Consider the following 26,262-nt stretch of genomic DNA (forward strand, 5'->3'; position numbering starts at 1 on the left):
TCCACTGCCTATAAATCCATGTTTATAGTCAGACATTTAATAGGTTGGCCAGGCATACTTCCTTCTCAGGGTCCATACAGTCCTCAGATGTGCGGAGACAACTTAGGATGGGGGAGAACTACATTCATATCCTACAGCTGGTTTATTTAGAGAGACGTTGTTCCTCCTAGATCAGCCAGGTAAAGAAACAACATACTTCCAGGTTTCTCATATGCTAGGCCAGTTAATTTTACAGGGCTTTTGGCTGCATATCTTTATGTCAGTCAGATTTTTGCCCCACTGATCCAGTCAGGTTAATAAAGCTATTTAATGTTGGCCAAGACTTTTATTTAATTGCTTCTAATAAAAAGATATCAATCAATTTCTACAATACTTCACATGGAAAAGATCTTACATACCCTTCAAGAATTAGCAACAGAAGGTAGGAAGTATCAAAAAGGCAAGGATAAAGGAGCTCACCAGCTCCATTACCTTGTAGGCTCTGGCTACACTGTCTAGTATATCAAATAAACACATAATAATAAAACTTTCTTCAGTTCTTTACTGGATTGAAGAGAAGAAAGAAGGAAGAGGAAAAAGAGGTATTCATTAACATTTGCAGTCAGTTAGGATACACACTGCATGTTCTATGGACAAACAAAGGGGGGGGAAATGCCACCAAGAACAGTTACTATCTAAAGGCGAATTACTGCTTAATGGAAAAATTAATGTTGAAAAGCAAGTAGCTGCATTAAGTGTTTCATGACAGACCATAGCCAGTAGACATCTCTGATCTATTGTGTTCATCTCAGGTAGAGGCGTAACAGCTATTTAATGCAGATCTGGCAATCTTCTTTCTTTGGGCATAATTCTCATAAACACACACACCTCCCCGATTGTTCAGACAAATCTGTTTAGCACTTTGATAACAAAAATGATAGGCCCCTTTAAACTTCAGCCAACCTAAATATATTCTCAAATTCATAAATACATTTGCCCAGACAAGTATGAAAATCAGGTTTTGTGTTACTGGTACAAGGATTGTAGAAAACATTTTACAGTAATTATTATTAGCTAGTATACTTACTGGTCTAACTGTTAACAGTTTTTGTCATGCTGAGGATAAATCAGTCAAAAATAATGAGACCTGGCCCCTCACACACATTTTGAATGACGAAAAGGAATTTTGTTTTAGTAGCTTTCTCTAATTTTAGCCGTAACCATATGCATACCTTGGTTGGCAAATAAATGTGTTATCACTGCCTCACAAAGTTTATGCTAAGGACAATGCTTTGAACGTCAAGTGTTCTTGAGGTTCACTAAGAATTAAGTACTTTCTGAGCTGGTGAGGTGGTTATTTATATTGAATAAAAACCCTCTTTGAACCAAGGATATGCAGCTTCTTTAAAATACACAAGAAAGATTACAGATTTCCTGGGCCTCCACCTGTTCTCTTAAGTGCTCTTTACCAAGCCGCTCTCCAACACACTATTTCCATTTTTTCCCTTTTTCCATCATTCCTTTCTCCTTACATTTCTCTTACCATTCTCTAAATGGAGATTCCCTGGCTCACTTCCAGCTGAAGCATAACTTGTTTTCTTTCTCTTCTGATGTCAGGCAGAATAAAGAATGTATTTTACATGACTTTTGCAGCATTTCATTCAACTTATCTCCTAGTATCAAAGTACTACTTCTCTTGTAAATGAAAAATGTAAATTAAAAACTACAGGGTTGAACATTAGCAAAACCTCTCATTTATGTGACACCAGGGAAGACTTGTCCTACCATTGAAATGTTTCCTTAGAACGAACCCAAAGAAACTGCCAATTTCCCTCATTTTCAGTTCACCTTTCACTCTGTTTCTCAAGGGGTAAGGTAATGTTCTGTAACAGCCTTCAGTCACCAATTTCACCAGGGATAAAGGAGGAAAAAATGCACAAGAATTGCAGGCTTTCTGATATTTTTTTTCCAAATTTTCTCTCGTCTAGTCTATTGGCAGAATTATTCTGCAAGCAGAAGACAGTTGTTTTCCCTGTATGCCCAGCCACAACAACTGCCGTAACGAAGACAACAGAACCTCATCAGAGAGCATTCAGGTAGATGTGACACCAACACTTAGCACTTTCTTTTAATTTTATTGAGAGTTTGGTCCAGTTTGAAGTTTTTTTCAAAATCTTCAGAGGCTTGCTTTACCACGAAACCTGTCATGGAATTAACAGCCAAGTCTTCTAATACTTTAAGGAAACTCACCTCATCAGTGAGTCTGGCCAAACTGTACACGTAGCCTGATGCTGCTCTGCTTGCCCAAGACCTAAGAATTCTTTAGGTTCTTGCCTATTCTCACTTGGGATTTAAGCAGTTGCCTATAATCTAATCTCTGAAGTGTTGCTGGCTGTATTTTTGTCCTATCAACAAGCCCTCAATCCACAGCTAGCACCTACCCAAGCTGAATTTACAGAGTGATCTATCATCAGAAGAAGAGATTCTATGTGCAAGATGACAGTGGGAGAAAGACAGGAAGAGTAAAAATATGACTTATAGCATTATTTCCCAAACAATAATCCACATTATGCACCAGGGCAGAGTGTCTTTTAAATTATACTGATTTGTGCTTTTGCACTGCAGTTATTAATTTCTATTTTAAAAATGCTCCAAAAGTCCATTTCTTTGATTCCCACTAGAAACTTTGCTCTAAAGCAGCTCAGTCCCCTTAGATCCTTATCAAAGCTCTTTAGCTTAAATATAAGTCCTACTGCCCATCATCGTTTTAACAGGGCTATAGACATGCCTAAGTTAGTAGGCCAAATCCTCTTTAACTAAATCAATTACTTTCTAAATCTATTTCTGTGGATAAGCATACCAAGATTTAAACTAGTATTTTTGATCATACCAAAATATCTATTTAGCAGCATTACATTACTGTAATTGACAGCTTTTAAAGGAACTACCCATTTACTTACAGTTCCAAGTATTTCATATAGAGTTGCCTTGATTTCGTTTCTGAAGAAATGAAAGTGATTTATTAGATATTCCTGTCAGCGAAGTTATTCAAATATCACTCCAATATTTAAAACGTAATTAAGAAAAAAAATAAAGGGATACCAAGAAGTCTTTGCAGATACGAAACTTCAACTTCAAATTGAAAAAACAGGTCCTAAATGCAAAGTTTCCGTTAATAGCATAGGTACAGGTATATATTTTTAAAAGTACTTATTAATTTTCATTACTCCTAAAATTGTATCCTTAAAATAATTTCAGATACACATTTTTAATCCCTGGTACTTCCTCCATAATTAAAAACTGTAACTGCCCTACAACCTCCTATTCAATAATTTACTTTCCAGCCCTCCCACTGCTTTTAATTTTCTTTCATGTTTTATATATTCTTAAGCACATACAGTTAACAAGGTTGACTTCAAAAAGACTGTCCACCATGCATTTTTGGCCCCCTTTTCTTAAGTTTAAATCACAAAACAAACTGTCTTATGCTGGTCATAACTGATATAAAGTTTATACCTCACAGTATTTTAGCAGATCCTTTCACAAGAATAATTTTTAACAAAAGTGAATGATTTACTGGTTCTGGGAATGTCTTTTCCCTCAAAAAGGAGAGCTCTCAACAGTCAGGTTGATTCACATCAAAAGCCACTATGTATCACCTCTCAGTACTGTACCATAGCCCTGTGCAGCTTTACATTCCACGTACTCACTTTTCACCAGCTCTAAATCAATCTGGAGAAAATCACTTCAACATGAATGAAAGAAGGGAGCCTTTGACTCTGTTTTATGTTACAAAATGCATGCCTGTCTGCTCACTGACCTAGAAAATAGCCTTAAAGCGGAGAGCAGTTATCTTCGTCAAATGTTTGGTCGCAAGAGTTAAACCACCGCTTCCAAGAGTGCATCACACATTGGAGAGTGGAGCCATCACCACAAACTTCTCTTGCTGTGTTATAGCGTATTATTCACGCTTTGTCAGCACATTTCACTGCAATTAAATCGGTGTAGGCATTCACTTCATTTGACTGATTTTCATCATCAAGGTAACTAAAACAATGGTTTAGTTACAAAACTAACTAGTTTGGTTTACAGTTGTGGTAACTGGTAACCACACCATGCTTTGTTGACATTCACTACTTCCCATCTATCATATACGCATATGGGTATTCAAAATATTGTAAGCATATTTGACCTAAAAATTTCAACAACTGTAAGATCCAGAGGAACCAATTATACCTAAAAGTTGCATTTTCTGTAGGAAAAGGGATTATACCACAGGGGTGATTCTTCCCTCATTTCTATATTTACATTTTTCTGACAGAGTAGGACTGATGAATAAGATCACTAAGTAAACTACCTCTTGGGAACAGGTTTAATTAATTGAATTAATATGAGAGATACATGTAGACTATCTTAAATGAATTTTTCCATTCTCACAGATCACCACTAATATCCAGTCTAGCATAGCTGCAATATACCCAGTACAACAATTTATTCTATTGGCTTTAGCTGCTCTCCCAGCAAGTGCTATAAAACCTCATTTATGTCGCTTTTAACAGAGGTGGGATTCCAGCATTTGAACCCAAATACTACAGTCTTCTTTTTCGATGAGCTGAATAACGCCTCTGATCTCAGGAAATTTCATTACAAGTCTACAGGTTTCCCCCCTTAGCTTCATCTTTAAGGGTCGACTGAATAATGTAACCATGCAGTTGGCAGGTAAACCAGCAGAAATTCAGCACGAGGAACCACATAACTGCTGAGATGCATTACAACTGTGATGGGAGCTTTGTTGTGTTTCTACCCCTTACTGACCAGGCAATAATTCCTTGGTAAAATGCACGGTCTTCCATCTGTCCAAATGCTAGCAGCGTTCTCACTTCCCCTCCCCTCCTTCAGCCAACCCACTCCAGGAAGGATGAAATGTTCAGCAGTAAGATTAAGAAAGAGTCTCGGGTGGCTTGCAATTATAGTATCATGTTAGGCTTTTATTTTTGGTAATACCGTTCATAGCGTGCTCACAGTAGCATAATAAAAATTGATACTAATTAGTTAATAGTAAGTGAGACCTAGAGTTTATCAGGGGGATTAACAACCAGATGAGAGGTGGGACAGCACAAAGTCAACCTGAGGCCACAACGCCCCCAGCTAGCTATTCGTTTTGCCAGGAAATACCTCACGTGAGCTTTATTGCTATTACAACCTGTTTGGAATTTTATTCAGAAGGAAAATAAACATCTTTCTCATATGGCTTTAAATCCCCCAAGTGCTACCAAAATGAATTCTTTGATTACTACTACCGCTCTTAGATTTTTCCGGAAAATTTATCCTCAGAAAAGGATCAAATCCTTCTCTCTCTGTCTTCCTTCTGCACACACACCAAACCCCAATGAGCTTTTACAACCATATTGGGTTTAGGGTAAAGTAAATCACATTTTCATTCTATTATAGAAATAATGAAAGGATGAATGGCTAAGTACTTGAGCTGGGTTTCATTCCAAATATCAAGAAAAGCAAACATCCATGCCAATAAATAGAAAGCTTCAAAACTCAAGAAATAATACCTTCCCAGACCCTAAGACCCAGCAGTCACACATTTGTCCACCTCTAAGAACTGGAACTGACTAGAACAGGTCACAAAAATTACATCAGAACATGCAGCTAATGATGCTTAAATTGGTTAGGGAAATAACAACTGCATTGTCCCTTTAAAGGTTAATTGCAGACCTGCCAACTGAGTGACCTACATTTGCCTGGTCAAAGCATCTGTGAGAGGGGGCAAAAGAAATACTTTCAGAAAGGAAATTCTGTTTTGACGTTAAATGATACACTCTTCCTTTCCATTGCTCACAGGCCTCAGAACGCAAACTGACCCTATACAGGGTACAAAGCAGCACAGCAGTCTTTCATGTCAGCTGCTGGCAACAGAATAAAGACCAAAAAGCTACAGCCATGTGAGAAGTTGGTGATTTTTGGATTATTTCCTCCATGCAAAGGTTTCCTCTCATTCCTCTTCCAAATACAGAAAGAGCTTTAGGGAAACCCTTTCCTTATTAACATATTTCCTTAAACTTGCAGCCTGCTTTACTTACTTCATGATTCCAGTGATAATTGTATTTTTTATTTTTTCTGCTCCTATGAATCACACACAAAGTGCACATTGTGCTGACAGAAGTGGGCAGCGAAGTTCTGCCACTCCACCATGAAAGTCCACTTGTAGAGAAAGTGAAAGTGGCAGTTGTGAGCATCCTAACACTCAGCACATTATGTAAAATTGTGGTTTTGTCTTCTCTATCTCTGAAATAGAGAACTGGAAATGCAACATTTAAGAAATACTAAAATCTAGTCTATGAATGATATTTCCTTTCAAGATACGTTTTCTCTCTTAAAGCATGTTCTTCTTTTGTATGCCCTTACTACTTTTCCATATGTGCCCCTCTTTAAAGATGTCTATCTCCTCATTTCTGATTATTCTTATTGTATGGTATGCCCCACGCATTTTAGCGTGGCGAAATAAAAAACAAGGCTGTGCTAATGGGAACATAACTCTTCACATCTGAGAAAGAGCTCCCTTCCTTTGCCAGTGGACAAACCAGAGAACTGTCAGCTTGCTTTTCATGTTTCTGTCCTCATCCCAGTGACTGACTATAATTTCCTAACACATTTCAGCTATGCAAGAACTCTACTTACAACACCACGATAAAACCAGGAGCACTTAAACTGTTTAAATTAGGCTTCTAGTTGTAGGTACCTCAAACCTCTCTCTCCCTGAGCTTCATGTGCAGCCCTGGTTTCTAAAGCCTAACTGAATCACGTGTGAATGAACTTTCTAAAGCTGAAAATGTTAATATCCTCTTCACAGACAAGGAATGTCAAAATTTATGATATATAAATTATATTTTGAATTTTGCTAAAGAAACTGAACAGTTCTTTGTCAGCTGCCCGGAAGCAGGCGGAGAACTTTTCCACTTGTTGCTAAATGACACAAATGTATTTGGCTGCCTTGAAGGACTGTTATTGCTGTCAAAATTCTATTTGCCTTGGAAGCCATCCCATTTCATCTTACCATGCTATCGAACGTGAGCTTATCTCAGTCACAAATGTCCATGCCTCTTTTATTGTTTTATGGAAGTCTGCTAAAATTACAGCTTTATATAAAGGCCAGTACAGTAAGTATTCTACCAACGGTACATATTGTGAAAACACAGATGCTATTTTTTCTATAGCCTGACTTTCAAGTATCATCCATTTACTGAACACTGAACACTGTTCTACAGAATGCAAATCATCTCTAGAGTAACTTACATTTTTAAATCCATTTTCCATATATCTGATAGGACCAGTAATCTTTGTAAAGAAGGTCTGTACACTGGATTTTGTGAATTAAGGCGAACCATTAGGTTTGCCATTCTAGTAACTCCATTTTCAAGTAACATTTTTTGTTCTCATTCTGTTTTTACAGTCATCACCAAAGAATCTGAAAGTTATGCAATACAACAGGCTTTAAAGCCACCAGGGACTCTCCTAACACAAGATGAAAATTACTTATTACGCAAATAAGATTAAAACAGTGACCTTGAATCCACAGTCTTATGCCAAGGGGCAGTGTGTGTGTGTGGGTGGAAAAATCAACTGTGGTACAGAAGCTTGCACTGTGCTTAAGAAAGCACAAGAATTCTCAAAAGAAAAGGCCTCCATCATAAGGGAAAGCGGAGGCACAACGGACATCACGGTCATTTTAGTATTTCGTGTGGCAAGCCACTTATTAGGTAATAACATCACCTCACTTCTGCACACAGTCAATATTAGTTTCTGCTAATTGTCCTCTCCTATTTCAGCCATTAACTGCAGTGATTGCTCCAAACTGTTCCAGTCTCTCCCGGCCTGCAGAGGCCACCACAGCAGCAGGGGACAGCCTGCAGGGATGGAAAGCCAGCTGTGCCAGCAGCCTGGCAGCAGGTCCTGCAGAAGCCGGGCCAGCTGGGATTCCCTTGGAGACGGAGGGTGCCAAGGGGCTGGAGCAAACAGGCTTTGAATGACTTTGTGCTGACAGTTCAAGGCCAGGCTTCCAATATTAGTAATAACCCAGCTATGTACTACAACCTGTATCTGTTACACTGCGCAGCTGGGAACAGAAGTGCATTATAGTAAAAGATTGAGTAGGAAAATAGAAAAAAGAAAATACAACTTTTGTCCTAATGCAGTCATGTTAACACGACTACTAAAAGCCTGCCTCTGGCATTCTCTGAAATTTTATAAGATGATCAGTGCCATACTTAAGTTATACTTGGTCTAGGCCATCTATTTGCATGGGTTTGAAAGACAGACGAAGCAGTGATTAAAGGGAACGGCCAACACCTAGGAAGATCAACGTCTGAAAAGCTGGCCCCACCTTTTGAAATTTGTGCCTCACTAACAGATTAATTCCCACTTTCAAGTATTTTTTTAGACAGAGAGTTTCTTGCAGGGGCTGAGGATGTCTTTATCACCAACAGAGTCCTACTGTCTTATTCCAGTCAGGCTGGAATATTGCCTCAAGGTAACATTCTTTGGTTTTGTTTGGGTCAGCAAGATGTCTTTAAAAGGGGTATTACAGTTGACTGCTTCACCTAAGAATCTTAAAGATGGAGGTGTTTTTTCCGTTGTTTTTTTTTTTGGGGGGGTGGGGGGGTGTTTGACTTGTTTGGGGTTTTTTGTTAACTATCTGCTCCGCCCCCCCCCCCCCCCAAAAAAAAAAAAAAAAAAGCAGTCCATCTCCATGCATTTCCCAGAAGAGGGATGAGAGGGAAAAAAATAGAGAACTGCTGAATACATATTTTGAGGAAAGACAGACAGAACAGAGAGACATTTCAAGAGCACTCCCTCCCAGGGGATCTCCATGCCCATTCTCCTCAGTTTCCAAACTGGAAACACATCTGTTTTCCTTTCATACATATATATAAAAAAATTTGATATATTGGTATCTAAGAAGAGAAGAAAGTGTTTCTCCAGAAATTGGAAAATTAATGGCAATTGAATGTAACAGCACACTTCCACCCAGTGTTAAAGACTGAACAGCTAATATAATTAAATTGATAAATACATATATGGTTCTATGTATTGAACAACCACATTTTTTAGTTTCACCAAACAGGAAATTTTGCTAAAAGAGGTGGTAGAAAACAAAAAAGGGAAAATAGAAAACAAAAAGCCCATAATAGAAATTCTCTGAAAAATACCAAACAAACCTAGAGTTTTGACTAGGAAAAAGGTGGATGGGTAGTTGGCTATTCTTCATGAAAGAAGCTTCATGAATCTTTTTTTCAACCAATTAAAATCAGAATGGCTGTTGAAGTTAGGAATCCAGCTATGGAGTTGTTACTTGTTCTGATTTTTATCGTTATGGTGAACATGGAAATATCAAACGAGAGTGTAGCAAGAAAGGAAAAATATGTCAATAAATCGTAAACAAATCTTAAAGGGAAATTAGATAATCTGCCTAGTACATTTGTAGAATAGTTATATCTGTTCTTGGGTGCTATTGTATAAGTAGTCAACAGGGAGTATAGCCTTCCACAGAAGATGGTTAACATTGTAAAAGTCAGTCTTAGCCTTTGATAACCTTTCCGTAAGTATTAAGAACAACATGTCAGATTAGAGTTGGTATTTTTTGAAGACACATCATTCACAGCAAGAATGAGATCCATGCCCAGACACGTACCTTTTTTCTGGCTTGGCGTGCTGCCTCTGGGACTGAGAATGCCTGCTGCCCCTCAGTGCCCCCCTGCTCAGGTGGCTGTTGTTATGGCCTCCAGAGGAAGCGGAGGCCCGAAGGCCAGCCCAGAGCTGCTCTTCATTCCTGTGAAGCGGCACAGATGTGCGGATGGCAGAAATGACATGGCCAGGATAAGCAGTCAGCGAGTCCTCGCGGTGGCGGGGATTCTGGTGGGCCAGAGCTCTCTCTGAGCCCGGGTACTGCTGCCCCGGCCACCGGTAGCCCCTGTCACGGTAATAGGCCGGGAGGCAGGGCCGCGTCTGCTCCATCACACCGCCACTGCAGCTCCGCGAGCAGGCAGACCAGGGCCCCCAGCTGCCCCACATGCCCGGGATGCCGGCACCGCTATCCTCAGATGCATCTCTTTGCTCTTCTATCCTCTGGGGAACCTGTAGGCACAACAGACTGACTTAGGAACAAGAATTCACACTGTAATACAAGGAGATCACTAATATCCTTTGTAAGCCATTAAGTGAAACAACCACATAGGAAGTAACTTGTCTTATTCATACCCTGTCAAACAGCTGCCCATTCTGCCAGCATAGGAGATCTACAGCCATCAACTGCTCAGACCAAAAATATTTTTTTGATTGTCTGGATAGGAATAGATTTTATTTAGTTCTCGGCAACAGAAAACACTGCATAATGCAAAGCTTGGAAATGTGGAGACTGCAAACCATTATAATACTAGCAAGGTCAGGAAGTAAGGTCATTTTTGGTGACAAACTTGGGTCAACAGACACTGACTGCTCTTTTCCACTCTGATGCCTCCACAATGGAGATTGCTAGTGGTTGCAATAATGTTTCAGGAACTCCCTTCTAATGTGGAACTTTTTAGGAAAGCAATGACATAAAAGGACAGGCTGATTTCCAACCAGCCACAAACACTGCAGCTGTTAACTCTTACATTACCACTTTTTCCCCACCCCCCCATCAATGCTTCAAGGAAAGGGGTTATTCAGGATGATCCAATCCTACATTCACAGAAATCTCCATCAAATTCAACGAAAGACAATTTATTGGTCTCAGGTGTTAAGTTGGCCCATGGCCACTCTTCAGCAGTACAGGGAAAGCAAAACAAATAAGAACTCCAAAAAAGGGGGTGTGTGTGTGTGTGTGTGTTTGTGTTTGTCTTGAAGGAAGCTGGGAGGGATTAGGAAGGGCAGGGACTGTTAGTGTAAGGAGAGCTAACCCCTCAAGCTGTAGTCAAATATTTAAATATCCTGACCTTGTGGTTAGCAAGGTATAAACACAGCATAGAAGTTACAACCACCCACCCCGCTGTGGACTTGTGCCCCAAGCTTTATGCATTCCTGGAGTTAGACATAGTCAGGATTTCTCTGTGTTTGCCACTGGGCAGAGTTGTCACACAGAAATAAGATCCATTTTCATTAAATACATAGGTTTTCTGTTGCTTCCCTTGTCCAACTGGCTGAATCACAAATTTTTCAAAGCAGCCTTCCAGTGTCTGATCCTCACAATTACTAATATGCAGAACATTCATTTAAATGAGCATCCTTTAACAGTTTATTTATATTCTGAGCAACCTTTGTACCAACAAGCACACATGTATATCAATTCAATTAGGAGACACAAAAGGCAGTCCACAAACAAATGCTTGCCATACCTCTCCTGCGCTATTCAAGAGTGTAGCTACCTCAAAAGGACCTTTGGAAAGACAGCCTTGTCTGTCTCTGTGTCACTTCTCTCCCCTTCAAAGGATGACCTCCTAAACGGGTAACTTCCACTAATAATTTTGCCTCAGCATTATCCTATAATAGCAAAGGATTAACATCTACATACTTTGCCTCTAGTCACAGACAACATGCACAGTCACTAAGTGAACTGCAAACCACCTATGCCAGTGAGCATAAGTTACTGATCAGCTAGCTATAAACATGGCAGGCTTTGGTGGAATGTGGTTTGCAAACACGGGTTGAATACAGCATTACAATAGGAAAAGCCAAGCCAGCACAGGGTTTGTGGTGCTGCTGTGTAAGAGCCAGTTGTGGTCTACATAATCTGAAACATTTCCCCCCTCTGAGGTTGTTCTCACACTTTCATCACCAACCACAGGAAAAACTGCATTTAATTATAACTTCTGAATAATAAAAAGCATCTGCATTAATGTGATATGTTACCCATTTCTCCAATGTTATTTGAAAACAGGAGCAGATGGCTCTGTATTTAATATGGGTTTTTCCTGTAGGTACCCCATTTGGCATCAGCCTTTTAAATTCAATAGCCTGTACAACCTAATACCACATAATGTCAAAATTATGAATAACATGCAACAAAGTCTTGGTTTCTGGCTGTTAAATTTGCTTTCATATCCAGTAACAGAACACCACTGGCTCATGATTTGACCAACTAAACAAGCTGTTCTTCAGTTTGTGATATTTTCAGTGAATATTCACTGTTCATACTGACACTACACATTAATGTAGCTCTACCACAGATATAAAATTGTAACAGTCACACACTGGGACACTTCTGGTCTGATGGTTTGCAGTAAGGTTTACTTATTATAAAACTAATAGTGCTTTGTTATCAGACAACTCAGTTTTCATTAGTCTGGGGTATCATTTCTATGACGGTTCAGCGCACCTTTTTTTTCAGAAGCCAAAGACACTCATGCAGGCAACAAATAAAATCTATTAGTCTGCAAGCAACTCAAGCCACCAGTAATGTAACAAATACTTCATTATGCAGAAACAGAAACTGATATAATAGTGACAAGTGTTGACTTGTTGCAGAGAGAACTTTCTGGCTGCCAAACTTCATTGCAGCAAGAATTGTTTCAGGTAAAATGATACTTTAAATGACTGAAGGCAATGTAAAGTAATTTCACACCCCTTAATCATCACAGTAAAAATGTTCTAGACATAGCACCATGTGGTTTCATGTAGCTAGTTAAGTAAGAACATAATAATAAAAATTAAAAAGCTAACAAAAAAAAAGTAACAATATAATGTTTTATACTGATGTATATTCATCAATACTACTTCGTTATGACAGAATTTTGAGACAGGAATTTTCAGTAGCAAATCAGGTTATGCACTTTCATTTTTGATTAAGTTCTCTGTTTTCTTACTTTGAGAAAGACAGGGGCTACAGATGAATCTTTGCAGAAGATGACATGTGAATGACGGCATAATCTACTCGTTGAAACCTACTATGAAGCCTGAATAAATTCAAGCTGCTTAGTTTAAGGAATGGAAAACAGGGGGCAACAATGAGCCTTCCCAACAGGTCACAGAAATACAAAGAGCTGTTTTCTCTTTGCAGCAAATTGTTCTCCATGTCTATAGCCAACACATAAGTAATAGTGGATTTAGATTTAATCAGAGGTGATCCAAATTAGCTAGTAAGAAAAACTTCTTAGTGGAAAGGCAAACAAAGCACGGGAACAGATTGCCTGAGGAGATCCTGGCACCGTGCTGAATCTCTACCAGGAACAGCTAAGGCAGAGCTGACCCTTCCCCAGGGCAGAGGGGCTGACCTACAGCTCTCAGGGGTCACCCCCCATCCCAGCCCTCCCATTTCCAAGTTGCTTTGCAGCCAGTCACGAATCCTACCGCAGCTCCAGGCTGCAGCCAAGAAATTACAGGTAGCTATGGGAGCTGAAGTATTCCGGAACATCTCAGAAACACCACATAATGCAAGATTCCTGACGCTAGGTACCTCCTCCTCTCTGTTTTAGAAATTGCCTATTAAACAGCACACTTTCTAAAGGGAAGAGTTTGAGCCTACGCTGGGGAGCAAGCAAAATGCACACTGAATTCTGTTTGCCAAGTCATGAAAGTAATTTCTTAATCACATAGCCTGCAAGAGGGAGAAATCAACCAACCCATTTTAATCTACTTTCCCATACTTCGTGATTGATCCCTTCTCTAGATGACCTACGAATATTCACTCTAGCTACAAACGCACCACCAAAAAGATTTCTATCTACTGCAAGTTAATCAACAACCAAATATGTTGCTCTACAAATTCAGTCTATTTCCCGCTTAATTTCACCCCATAATACTAGCCCTTTCTTTCTTTCCTATACCTTTCCAGTTATTTGGCAGGACAAGGTTTGTAAGTGGAAGCAATACATTCCACTAGGTACAGCTGTGAAGTAAACAACACAAAGAAAAGACAAGTGCTTGCAATTTCTACATCTGCACTAAGTCCTATCAAGTTGCAATCAAAGATTCTTTAAATCATAAATTTTCTTCATGACTACTGTTGTGCACCAAATACCTTTGAATTTGTCACCTTTCTAACAGGGAGTGGCAAACTGAATTGAGGCTAGATTTCCAGAAAGGTAGTTGTAGGACCACTCTTCTTCCTTTACATATCAGCACTCTCCATCCCTTTCTGTTCTTTTCCCCCAGATTTTTTATATTTCACTAGTTTGCTTACTCTTGTAAACAGAGGTTGCATTACATTCAGGTTTTATTCTGACAGTTGTCTTATTCAAATTAGGCAGTTTCTAAAACAGTTCATCAGGTCAGTGGTTTTTTTTCCAAAAACATCATTCATACGTTGAGTAACTTCAGAAAGGAAGTAATTTATTTACCTAAATGAACCTAGCTGAACTGAAAATTAATAAAAAGCCAGGAAAACACCCTATTTAAAAGCAGTCACGCATGACCTGATTTAATCAGAACCAGTTAGAAGCTCAAAATTTCCCAATACTGGGATCATTTATTTAGAAATAATATAGGAGAAAAACATCAGTACCAGCCCAAAGTCTGTTTCAGTCACAGTGAAGAAGATAAGAGAATTCCCCAAAATTTGAAAGAGAATACTACTGCGCACCCTGTGGGCAGGCATCTATGAAACAATGTAATTTCCATTTTTTATCTTTCTAAGAGATACTAAGAATCTCTCTGTTTCTTGGAGGTTTGGTTTTTTCCCTCCCTGTTTCTTTGGGTTTTCTTTGTTTGTAAGTTGTTTCATTGTACAAGATCGGTAAGATAATACTTGTGATTTAAGTTACTGGTTTTGAACACTAAACAGAGGCAAGCCAGTGAAATTAAGACAGCAGAGGTCAACACTGAAAAAAGGGAGATGTTTATCCACATGGCAGAAAGGAAAACAAATTCTAATTCCTATGTTTTCCTTCATTTTCCCCAGGTCCATGCAACATGCCTCATATTTGCTTCCTTGGGTCAACTAATCAAGCTAAGACAGACAGTTAAAAACATATCATCAAAATCTCCTCTCAAATGAAATATGTACAACTCCCAGGGACTTAAATGCTCACTAGGCATTGGGTTTGTTCTGCACACAAAACCTTCCATACCAATTCCATGCAGAACTAAATAGATGCACAGGGAATATTTAAGTCCATGGAATCTAACCCTTAATGTACAACTAAAAATCCATAACTAGCATCTAACATTACTATGAACTGTAGAGGAGCTACAGTGCAATTAAGTTTGTTTGATTTTTAAATATTTCATACACACATTTTACTTATCTTCAATCAACAGGCATGAGCATGTAGATTACACAGTAACAAAAACTCTGTATATCATGGGTAATAAACTGAAATCTGAAAGCAGAATTACATAATTACATCCTCTGGTTTTTATGTTGGGGGGCACGGGGGGAAGAAATCTAACTTTATGTTCTTCACTTGCTTACTTCTGAATTTTAAAGGATTTCAGAAAATTAAAGTTACCCTATAGAATTTGAATGTTTAGTACCTTTTGGGCAGACTAATTCTCCATTTAATTGCTGCCTAATGCAATAATTGTCATTCCTGTAGTTTTAGACTTACAACAAGCATTTAGTCTTTCCTCACTTTTACTAGATTACAACTTCAGATATTATTGAATCAAACATGTTACCAGTAGGTTGACACAGATGGCATTTTAAACAGAAAAATATTTTATCATAAATTCATATAACTCGGCAATCACTCTGATCCTGAATCAAAAATTCCAGCAAAAGCTAGGGGTGCACCAGCTATTGAAATAAAAAGCAAATTTCTAGTACTGCCTCTGTCAGAATTTAGAAAGAAGATTCACATCTTGAGATGTCAGCAGCAGTTGTTGAAACTACATGAAACAAGAATGTCCCTGAAGAGGAAACATCACTAGAACTGAAAGCCACAAATATTTTAAATTAACTAGATGTGCACGACAACAGTGACTGACAATGCAGACTGACTGATCTGACAAACACTGACTTTAAATGCTACAGGATACTTCACCCTGTTAAACTATAGTTTACATACAAATTAACTGTTCAGAAAAGCAGAAAAAAGTCAATAAATCAGAGGCCCATTTAACCTAGTATTGTATTTCTGACTGTGGAAGAAGCAAAGAAGCTCCTTCAGCAAAACACCATATTCAAACAGTTTTTCATACCCACTACTGGATGTAATCTCCACAAATACAATCAATACCTTTTTTAGCACATTTCTAACCTTGGCTTCCAAAAGACTGTGCATTTCACACTGAAAAAGTGCTTCCTTTTCCTCCGGTTAAACACACAGCCTGACAATTTCACTGTCTCCCCCAAATTTTTTCATTGTGGTAAATGATGACTCATTCATTCTGTATTCTCCTTCACCATACTACCATGTTTGACTTGAAATCACTAACACAGTCTCATTCCAGGATCTCTCTCTGAATTCCAACAGTCTAAATCTCATTCCAGGATCTCTCTCTGAATTCCAACAGTCCAAATCTATGCAGTCTCTTTTTGTAAGGAAAACAGGCCAGTCTGGACTGTCCTCATTCTCAGCACCTTTTCCGCTCCTACATTTTGACACGGGCGTGCGATGCTACACACAGTACTTCGCATTACTGATGGACTTCCACAGTAATAAAGATCATAATGCTTGGACAGCATATACTTTTTAACCAGCTACATAATTAAGCAAGCTGCTATAGTCACAGCCCAAGTTACGAAGTATTCTGCAGATACTGAGCATGTTACAGTGGTCTAAATTCAAAACTGAAAAGGGATTCAAGACAATGTCAGGCTTTAAACCTGGAGCTATCTAAACCAAATCAGACATTTCTGATTGATTTTTTTCCAATTTCATTTTAGATACAATAATGTTATATTTCACAGATTTAATTTCTAACATGTTATTCAGTAATTCTGTTTCCCGGATAAATGTCCTGAATTTAAATGGATTCATGACCAAATTAACTACATAATACATTTGAAAGAGCCGTGACAAGCATGCATGTATGTTTTGCAAAACTTTATGGTATTACTTTCACCCAAAAGCAAAGAAATTGTATCCAGAAGAACATTTTATCACCTGCTCAGAAAAATGCTACCAATGATATTCACTCAGCAAACTCATGTTCATGGTTCATGTGCTGGATGCAAAGTGGAACTAACAGAAGCCAGCGTGCCATTTTTTATTTTAAACTACTACTCTCATATTTGTCCTGTGCTTCCCAGAGCAAAGAGCCCTAATCCTGTTAACATTCCTCAACAGCCTTCAGGCTTTAGGCATTTTTTCATTGTCCCTCCATGATCCTTTTTCTAATTACACCACACACGGTCACCCATGCTATGACACCAAACTGTCACCATTAAAGGAGTGTCAAGGCTCTTGGAAAACACAACCTCTTCTTATTTACTCCGTTACCTCAGGGTCACACCTCCTTGATTTGTAGCTCTGACTGATGAAGGTTTCATTAGAGCACAGCCTGTCACAGAAGATGTGCACACAGCTTTTATCACAGCCAGGCTCAGCCTGGATTTTAAAAGCCAGTATAATAGTATATTGTTATTATTAAAACATGCGTACGTCATATTTGAGGTGAGATGAAAACAGTGTTCTTCACGGATGTTCACCATCTTATTAGACAATTGATCAATGACCAATCATCCCACAAAGTAAGAGCTAGTCTTTGCCCTCTTAAAATTTCACAAGTGTAAAAAGATAAGCAGACAACTCACAGAAACTAGAACTGAACTGCAGTTCAGAGCAGAGCATGCCAAATTTTGAATGAGCTGAGGAAATTGTAGTTTAGGTTTAGAATCTGTTCAAGTGTAACATTATCATATTTCCCTGCCAGTGTTGTAAACATATTTATGGAACTAGTTTAATTCCTTCACCAGTCTAAGCATCTTAAAAGAAATATTCTTCCAGTATTAGCTCGGCCAATTTCCAATAAAAGCCATACCTATATAGCCACGACAATTTCCCAGCAGAAAATCTTTACAGTCCATTTTACAGATGTTCATTTGCAACAACCATAATTTTTATGCCTCTTACAAGAAACATGTGGAACATTGGTGGTTTGATAAAAAACACTCTACCAAAAACAAGCCTAAAACTTGCAGATAGCAATTTCTCAGATCTCTCAAGGCTAGCAGAAGAATGGAGCAGAGGCCAAACCAAACATTATGACACAATGTGTACATGTCTGCCTGGTTAGTATGCTCAGCTATTTTAATCCTTCAGTGCATTTTGGAAGCCTTTAATCAGAGATGTAGTAAACCGTTTGAATTTTACAGTACGTGGTAAGTGTAAATATTACCAGCTTAAATGATTTGGGTTTCCGTTCTTTGTATAAAAACCTCTGCCTGAACATCTGTGCCTGTGAAGATTAAAGGGCTGAAAAGCCTGGAAATAGAAGACCTTTGTATTCACAAATCACTGAAGGGAGTTACAATGCCTGGAAAGCTTAGCTGCCCCTTCAACCAACTTTGACCACATCTGAAGAAACTTTAACATTATTTGAATAGTGCAGAAAGTAAACAGCTCTGAAAAAAGTTCAGAACTGTTTTTGTGCCAACAGAGCTCCCAGTTTGACTAATTTTTTTCACACCAAGACCACCTCCATGGTGCCCTGTGAGCCCAGTGTTTTAAGGGAGAAGTTTCTTTCCGTTTGTCTGTGAAACCACTAAGACCATCAAGTAAACAGCTGGGTCACTCCTGACCTCAGTCTACCAGTTCTATATAATCACTCCTTATCTACAGTAGGGATTTAAGGTGAGATAAAGACGATAAGCATCAGGCCATCACTTTATCACAATAGGCTCCTTTATTTTAATAAACTATTTCCTCATCATTGACTATTATCTGTGATGTTAGTCACTCAACTTGTACTAAATAGATGCTTTTTCCAGGTCAGTCATCTTCAGCTGTGACAAAGCTGTTGCCATTCTATCCTATTTCTACACTTAGAAAAATTATTGAGAGCCACATGTGGTAGAAATACAGAATTTCCTTGTTCAGTGATTGTCATAACACCTCTCAGGATCTCTCAGCCTCATTCACCTATCACTCCAGAAGCCAAGAGGAACAAGTTGTCATAAATCAGAAAGAAACATTCCTTAACAGAAGAACTCACATGTGATTCCAAAAAGCTTCTCACCTTTATCATCGCTCTGTTCCAAAGCCTGGGACAGAACTCGCATGCAATACTGCTCTGAAGGAAGACGCACAGCTTATCTATGACCTTGTAAGCTCACCTGCTCTGGAAACCGACGGGAACAAAGACCCATTCATTCTTTCCAGAGAAACACAGAAAGAGCTTTAAGCCCCTCATGCTCCCAGCTTAAAGAAGTCAGTATTTTTTATTTTAAAAAAATAAATATATTCAGAGGTCCATGATAAAGTAGGTTAAAAGTAACAAAACCATTGGCCTTGATTTTTCAAAGCGTATATTTGCATAAAATAATGTATCCTTACCCTGTTTCCTTTCCCCAAACAAAGAAGAATTTTGTTTCCTAACCATTTTAATCCACAACATCAAAGACGGGGAATTAGTAAGCATGCAGAGATAGCAAGAAAATAATTTCAGCTGTTGTTCTTAATTGCACTGAAAGGCTAATTTTAAAGGAAAAGTCTTGGCATGGACTAAATCATCTCTCCTGTTTTCTAAAGATCACTATTAATTAGATTAGCAACATCATTAACTAGAAAGGCTCTGTTTCACCAAAGTTTCAGTGAAGGCAACAGCATGTATATTTATACAGCTAAAGTAAAGCAAGTGTGCTGAAGGCAAGTGGATATATTGACCAGTAGAAAACTGCAAGAGAAATATGGACTACATTTTGGTTGGTAGTGTTTTATGCGACTGATGTGCATGAAAATGCAATAGTAATAAACAACACTTATCTTATAAAGATGAACAACATTATAAGAAAAAAAGTGATGCTTGCAGACACCTGTTGCAAGGAACATGTACGCAGCAGCTGTACGTAGATAGATACGTGGTGACTAAGCTGCTCTAGTAAAATTCAGTTTAGTGTACACAGTCCAGCAGGACTGAACCACGGTAACTTTGTAGTAGACAATGTTAGCATGAGCTCAGTTCCAGCTCAGACAAGTTATACATTTCAGTCACTGTTGACCTTCGGGCAGAGCGTCACCCTACCTGGAGTGCAAGGAAGAACACAGCCTTCCATTATATGCTTCTGCTTCTCAGGATATGTAAAAGCAAGGTGGTGACCAGCCGTGGTAGAAATCCCACAGTACTCCTTAGAACTATTAGACGACTCCTAAAGGTACTCCTTAGACTATTATTTTACTCCACTCTTGTGAGACCCCATCTATGTACCATGTACAGCTCTGGGGCCCTCAACATCAGAGGGGCATGGACCTGTTGGAGTGAGTCCAGAGGATGGTCATGAAGATGATCAGAGGGCTGGAGCACCTCTCCTGTGGAGAGAGGCTGAGAGAGTTGGGGTTGTTCAGCCTGGAGAAGAGACGGCTCCGGGGAGACCTTATAGCACTTTCCAGTACCTAAAGGGGCCGACAGGGAAGCTGGAGAGGGACTCTTCACAAGGGCAGGCAGTGATAGCACAAGGGGTGATGGCTTTAAGCTGAAGGAGGGTAGGTTTAGATTAGGTATTAGGAAGAAACTCTTCACAGTGAGACACTGGCCCAGGCTGCCCAGAGCAGCTGTGGGTGCCCCATCCCTGGCAGTGCCCAAGGCCAGGCTGGATGGGGCTGGGGGCAGCCTGGGCTGCTGGAGGGTGTCCCTGCCCATGGCGGGGGGCTGGAACTAGGTGGTCTTTAAGGTCCCTTCCAACCCAAACCATTCTATGATTTGCCCTGGTGTCCTGGCCAAAAGCCAAGTTTAGATATTAACTGCTTTCTCTAACTCCAACTTCCTCCAGTGTTTCAAGGATCTAGTAGACTTGCTTCATGCCTCACATTGTACTCTGTTACAGTGAGTTCAGATATATGAGGCAGCTGTATCCTTTTCAGTTAACAGAACAGTGACTTTTATGGGGTGTGATAGGCTAAAAGAACAATGGAACTGAAGAAACATTGCCACTCACTGCCATTATTACAATATAAATGAAGGTGTAGGATCACATTTATACACAGAATTTCCTATATGAATCCTAAAAATGATATCAGTCAAATTTAGTAACCAAGATCTTACCACTTGAAATAGTATTCTTAAAGTTATTACCCTCTCTATACACTCTCCCTCTACCTTCCCACTTAGACCTCCATCATCCTCTTTCTATAACCCAGCAGAAGGAATCATTCCTCACATCTTAAGCCTTTTAAGGTAATGCAGTGTACTGGAGCAAGCAAGCAAGATTGCCAGGGAAAGCAAAGATGGAAAAACAGAAAGGTGAAAATAAATCAGTGCCCTATTTCTTGATTTTTTTTTTTCAAATGCAGAGGAGAGCAGAACCAAAACCAGTATCCTTGCTTTTGCCCCCCAAAGTAGGCAGTCTAATTAATCTAAGAATATGCCAAACTCCTTTAAGTCTCAGCATTTCATTTTACTTGTCACATATAAAAGTTCCGTTCCTAGGAGAAACTTCAGGGAGGTACATAAGTGCCCAGAAGAAGGTCTATCCTACAGCAAACAAGTGTAGATGTTAAGCACTTTTAAAACTCCAGATAAGGGCATGGGCACAGGCAAGCAGTGGAGATGCAATATTTTTAATCACCTTGTTCAGAAGCAAAGGGAAAGTGCATAGGATCCTCCTGGTCAACCTACAGTGACAGATTAATTTGTTTAAAAGACCCTTCAATAAACTTCTAATTCAATTTCATATGACAATGGAATCAACACAGTGCTATTATGTGGTGAATTTAAGGAGAAAAAGGAAAACATTGGTAACTCAGAATTACTCCTCCTAGAGGTAAGGAAAATGTGTCTATTGAAAAGAAACAAAAAAACACCACACACACATCTCCAACCAAACCACCAAAACTCACTCTCTCCAAAACCCAGTATACTACAGATAGGAAAGCTGCTCTGAAGTACGTGTTAATTGCAGAAATTCCCTTTTATGAACAGAACCACTAGCTGAGTAATGATGGGGTTTGGCCATTATATTGCATTGCTACTCAGACTACATTTCCACAAATAACTGAACTGCTCTAACAGCTCACTATGACTAAATGGGGGATCTTGGCCACCTCTCCCTTCCCCCCATCCTGTCTTTTCCCTCCCCTTTGCTCCTGATCCTGTTCCTCATTTCTCCTGACTTAGCAGTGACGAGCCTTCAACAAGCAAATTCACAACATAAGAGGCAGGGGGTGACGACACACAAAGAACCCCAACAAAACTTCTCTAAAAGTATATTCACCCCCAGATTTTGCGGTGTGTACAGTCACATTCACTTGATACACAGTTGGTTTTCACAGCAACATTGTATGTCTGAGAGCAAGAGATAACACCTGGGTTATTTCTTCTGTAATACAGAGCAAGCATAAAGAAACAACATGGAGCCCAAACATGCTGAAAATTCTTCAGCAATATTGTAGTGCCCCAATGAAATGCCTGAAAAAATAAATTCTGACACTTCTTCCATACATGGAAAATTAGTTTATGAAGATATCGTACCTCCATTGAAGTCAACTGTAATCTACAACTGAGTGACAAAAAGATACGCCTAATTCAAAGCAACTCCATTGCTTCAATACTACTATTTATGTAGTATAACAGAAACAAGATGTTAAAACAAAAGCAATATTTACATCAGAAATTTTATTTAGACAAACTTTACTACAAAGTGCGTTACCAATTTTACTAAAATAAACAAGGTATAAATATAACTACAGCTTACTTTCTTAACACAGCAACATAGGATTAGTTAAAAAACCACCCAGGAATTACTTCTGAAAAACTGGGAATACAGACTTGAGTGGTTGTCTGGGAGAAGGACTGTTATGTTTCATGGTTTAACCTTCTGTTCATCACAGTATGACACCTATCAGATAAGGTTAAATAATGTTTATTCAATAAAAAAGCATAGGGAGGGAGAACAGAGAGCTTGACTGTATGATGAGCGGCAGGAGGGCTGTTCATATGTTCAGTACTGATGGACAAGGAAAGTTAATTGCTCAAATATTAAGAAATATTTCAGTTTAACCAGTTTCAGACAGCTTGGTTGACTTTTAAATACAAGCAGCAATTACTTGGTTTCACAAAACACTTCCTCCTTTTTTGCTAATACTGATGAGTATTTTGGCCTTATGGAGGAATATACTGAGTATTTAGAAATTATATATTATGAAAGAGGAAGATGTAAGTTAGATCATGAAGAAAACGAACTTCCGAGGAGCTACTGACCGACATACAACCCCTGGCTTCAGCAAGAAACCATAAAAGTATTTTGCATAGGAATTTTTATTTGTATTTAATGAACATACCATGTTTAACATATGCATATTATTTTCCAAATCTGTGCTATTTAGAGAGGTAAGATTAACAAACAGAGCAGTACTGTAAGCTCAGATGCAGGAAAATTTAAAGATGCTCTTTGTTTTCAGGTTTTGTGCCCTTCTGACAAGAGAGACAGTATTACTTAAAGTAAATAAGCACAAACCTACTTCTGTATAAAAATCAGGTGGCCAGATATTTCTGAAACTAGAAATTCTGTTTTGGTCACTTCTGACTTTGTATGACAGGCAAGCTTCCAAGACTAATTCCAAAATTATAAAATCTAAAAGCAGAAAATATGGCCCAGTCAAATGTTTTCCAAAAAGAAGTATCTTTGTACTAGCTGGTGTTCAGAACATTTTTACTTCAATAGCCAAGCTTTAGTTCCCTTGGAGTAACAAAAAAAGGGGAACTGAAACAGAATAGTATTGCATTTAGTCGGGGGATGGGGAGGCAAGTGGCAGGGTGGGGCAAGGATCTCCTGAAAGCAGAAGAGTTACAGAATAAACTGCAAATGCAAAAAAATAAAAAACTTTCCCATTTCGTCCTGTCACCTCCCAGGTCTTAATTCCACTAGCACTTCCTTGCTATGGATGTAATTTGGCTCGTTCTTCCAGCTAACAGTCCTCAGGGTGTCATGCCAGAAATGGATTTTTGTGTGTGCACCTGAGGAAAGCAACCTGCTGAGCTCTGCTCTTCCAGATTTGGTTCATGAACATTTCCTTAAAAAACTGGGGTTTTTTAAATTGCTGCCTGATAAGATAAACTTTTTTTCTTCATGGTAAAGTTCTAAACATATGTCACTAAGTCAAGAGTAGCTAAATGGTACTTAAGTTCTAATATACTGAAACTAACTAAAAACTCTTACTTGTAAGAGTTAGGAAAGTACAAACATATTTTTGTTTAAAAATCTACATTATGTCAGCCTCTCTGAAACTAGTATGACTTTATACATGGATTCCCAAAAAAGAAGAAAGAAAAGATTAAAATCTAGCAAGATTTTAAAATAAACAGAAAATAGTATTTCCTGATGTTTATAAGTGTTCTCAAGTCCTAAAAAAACATCTCAGCTGAACTGTGGGTGTCTCTGGACAGTTACAACTGGATTTATTTCCATCAACTGTTTTGGGGATTGTCTCGGGATTTATTTCGTTTTCCCAAAAGTTTTAGTTTAAGGAAAAAAAAAAACAAGACCATTTGAAAATGTTTTAATTACTTCCTCAGCCACCTACCCAGGTCCAATTCTCTGATTTTATTTCCCTGTCCATAGCTTTCAGAGCAAAAAAAACTATATGCAGGGTACACAAGATGGAATCCAAACACTCTCCCAACACTGCACATTCAAGCATCAGTTGTGCACACATGCTTAACTTTAGGCTGAAAAATAAACTCTCAATAAGGATTGGGGTATAAGCTACTGCTTTCTGACAATTCAGCACTAGTTACTCAGTTTCCACATACTGTACCCTCTGAGGGTGTGTATGGAAGTTACCAAACACCACTTTTGTTATTCACTACATTGTTAAAATGACATACTGTTCATCAAATCCTTCCCTCCTCCTCCTCCCCTCCCTTTCCCTCCTGCATGACCGAACTCCTCTCACATAGAAGGAACTCTGCCAAACAGCAGAGAGATCCATGCAGAAATACACAGGAGATGCTGGCTGGGGATGTCAGCAAACACATGTCCAGGTTCCTGCATAAAAAGAATGGGAACAACTTCCAGCGCTACAAAGACGAGCACTCACACTCAGTTAGAAACATGTCTGACTTGGCCTACAGAGCTACTAACAGCCCCTCTTGTCTGGAGCGGACAGGTGGGTCAGAAGGTTTCTGAAAAGTTTAATGAATACAGACTTTCAGCCTAAACACATTTTGGCACGAACAGAATCCTCTCCAGCAGTGTAAGAGCTGACAATGATAGACAGCCTTGGAGCCTGTATGAGATTGCCACTAGGAAACTTCTGCCTCTTTTTGTTTTCAGTAAAAAGAACAGCTCCAAGGTGGTTCCTATGCCCCTTAGTGCCATGCCTTCAGTCCCTTTAACAAGTACAGAAGACACTCCAGACCCATGGTATTTCTCATTCAACTGAAAACAAAGAATCTGATTTTATCAGAATTAATTCCGGAGCTTCACAGAATGAAGCAATTGTTTCTCTGACTTACTTTATTTTAGTTAGTAGATTTTTTTCCCCTAAGGCCATTTGGAAGTTGGATTGCAGCATCTCTCCACCGCCAACATTACAAAAGAATGTCTAATTAGATGGAGTACTGAAAACAGAGCAGCAGCATGACCATCTCAACTGCACAACAAAACAGAGGAGATACAAAATAGGGAAAACCACTATGTTGTACTCAGGTTTAGACTAGAGCACTCAGGCAGCTTTAGAAATCCTGCAGACAGGACCGTGCCAGTTTCAGACTGCATCATTGCTGGCCTCGTTTAACTCGTCTTACCATCAGGCTGCACAAGGAGTTTAACATGACAGCTGTGTTCTTCAGGAGCTATGACTATCGGCTAGCTTCTGGTATCTAGTTCAGACCTTTGGAATTACTGTCCAAATACTTTTTACCCTAAAGACAGCGGCATATGCACAGGGAAAAAAAGGGAACACCACAAACTCGCCTTCCATCTCCTTTAAAAGGTGCAGTTTAAAAATAAAATAGGCATCTTGCATTATTATTAAACAATCTGCAGTAAAAAGCAAACTCTTTTTAAAATATGTTATTTGATACCATTAATTAATAATTGGTTGTGCCTGAATACCAATTAAGAGGTGAAAACAACACTGATACAAGGTCGCAGCCCATAAAGAGATAGAAGAGCATTCAAGGGGTCTCCCCTCAGGTCTCTGGTAGAATCAGCAAATACCTACACATCACTCCTGACAAACATTTTTCCAGCACATTCAC

General features: G+C 39.0%; 1 protein-coding gene across 1 annotated transcript in view; it reads right to left on the reverse strand.

Annotated features, from left to right (window-relative positions):
- Positions 1-26,262, reverse strand: part of THSD4 (thrombospondin type 1 domain containing 4) — a 319,595-nt gene that overhangs the window by 267,028 nt on the left and 26,305 nt on the right. The window contains exon 4 of the mRNA XM_040601898.1: positions 9,680-10,122. Within this exon, the coding sequence (XP_040457832.1) occupies positions 9,680-10,122 (443 nt within the window). The remainder of the gene's footprint in view (positions 1-9,679; positions 10,123-26,262) is intronic.

The sequence above is a fragment of the Falco naumanni genome, chromosome 7 (assembly GCF_017639655.2).
Source record: "Falco naumanni isolate bFalNau1 chromosome 7, bFalNau1.pat, whole genome shotgun sequence".
NCBI lineage: Eukaryota > Metazoa > Chordata > Aves > Falconiformes > Falconidae > Falco > Falco naumanni.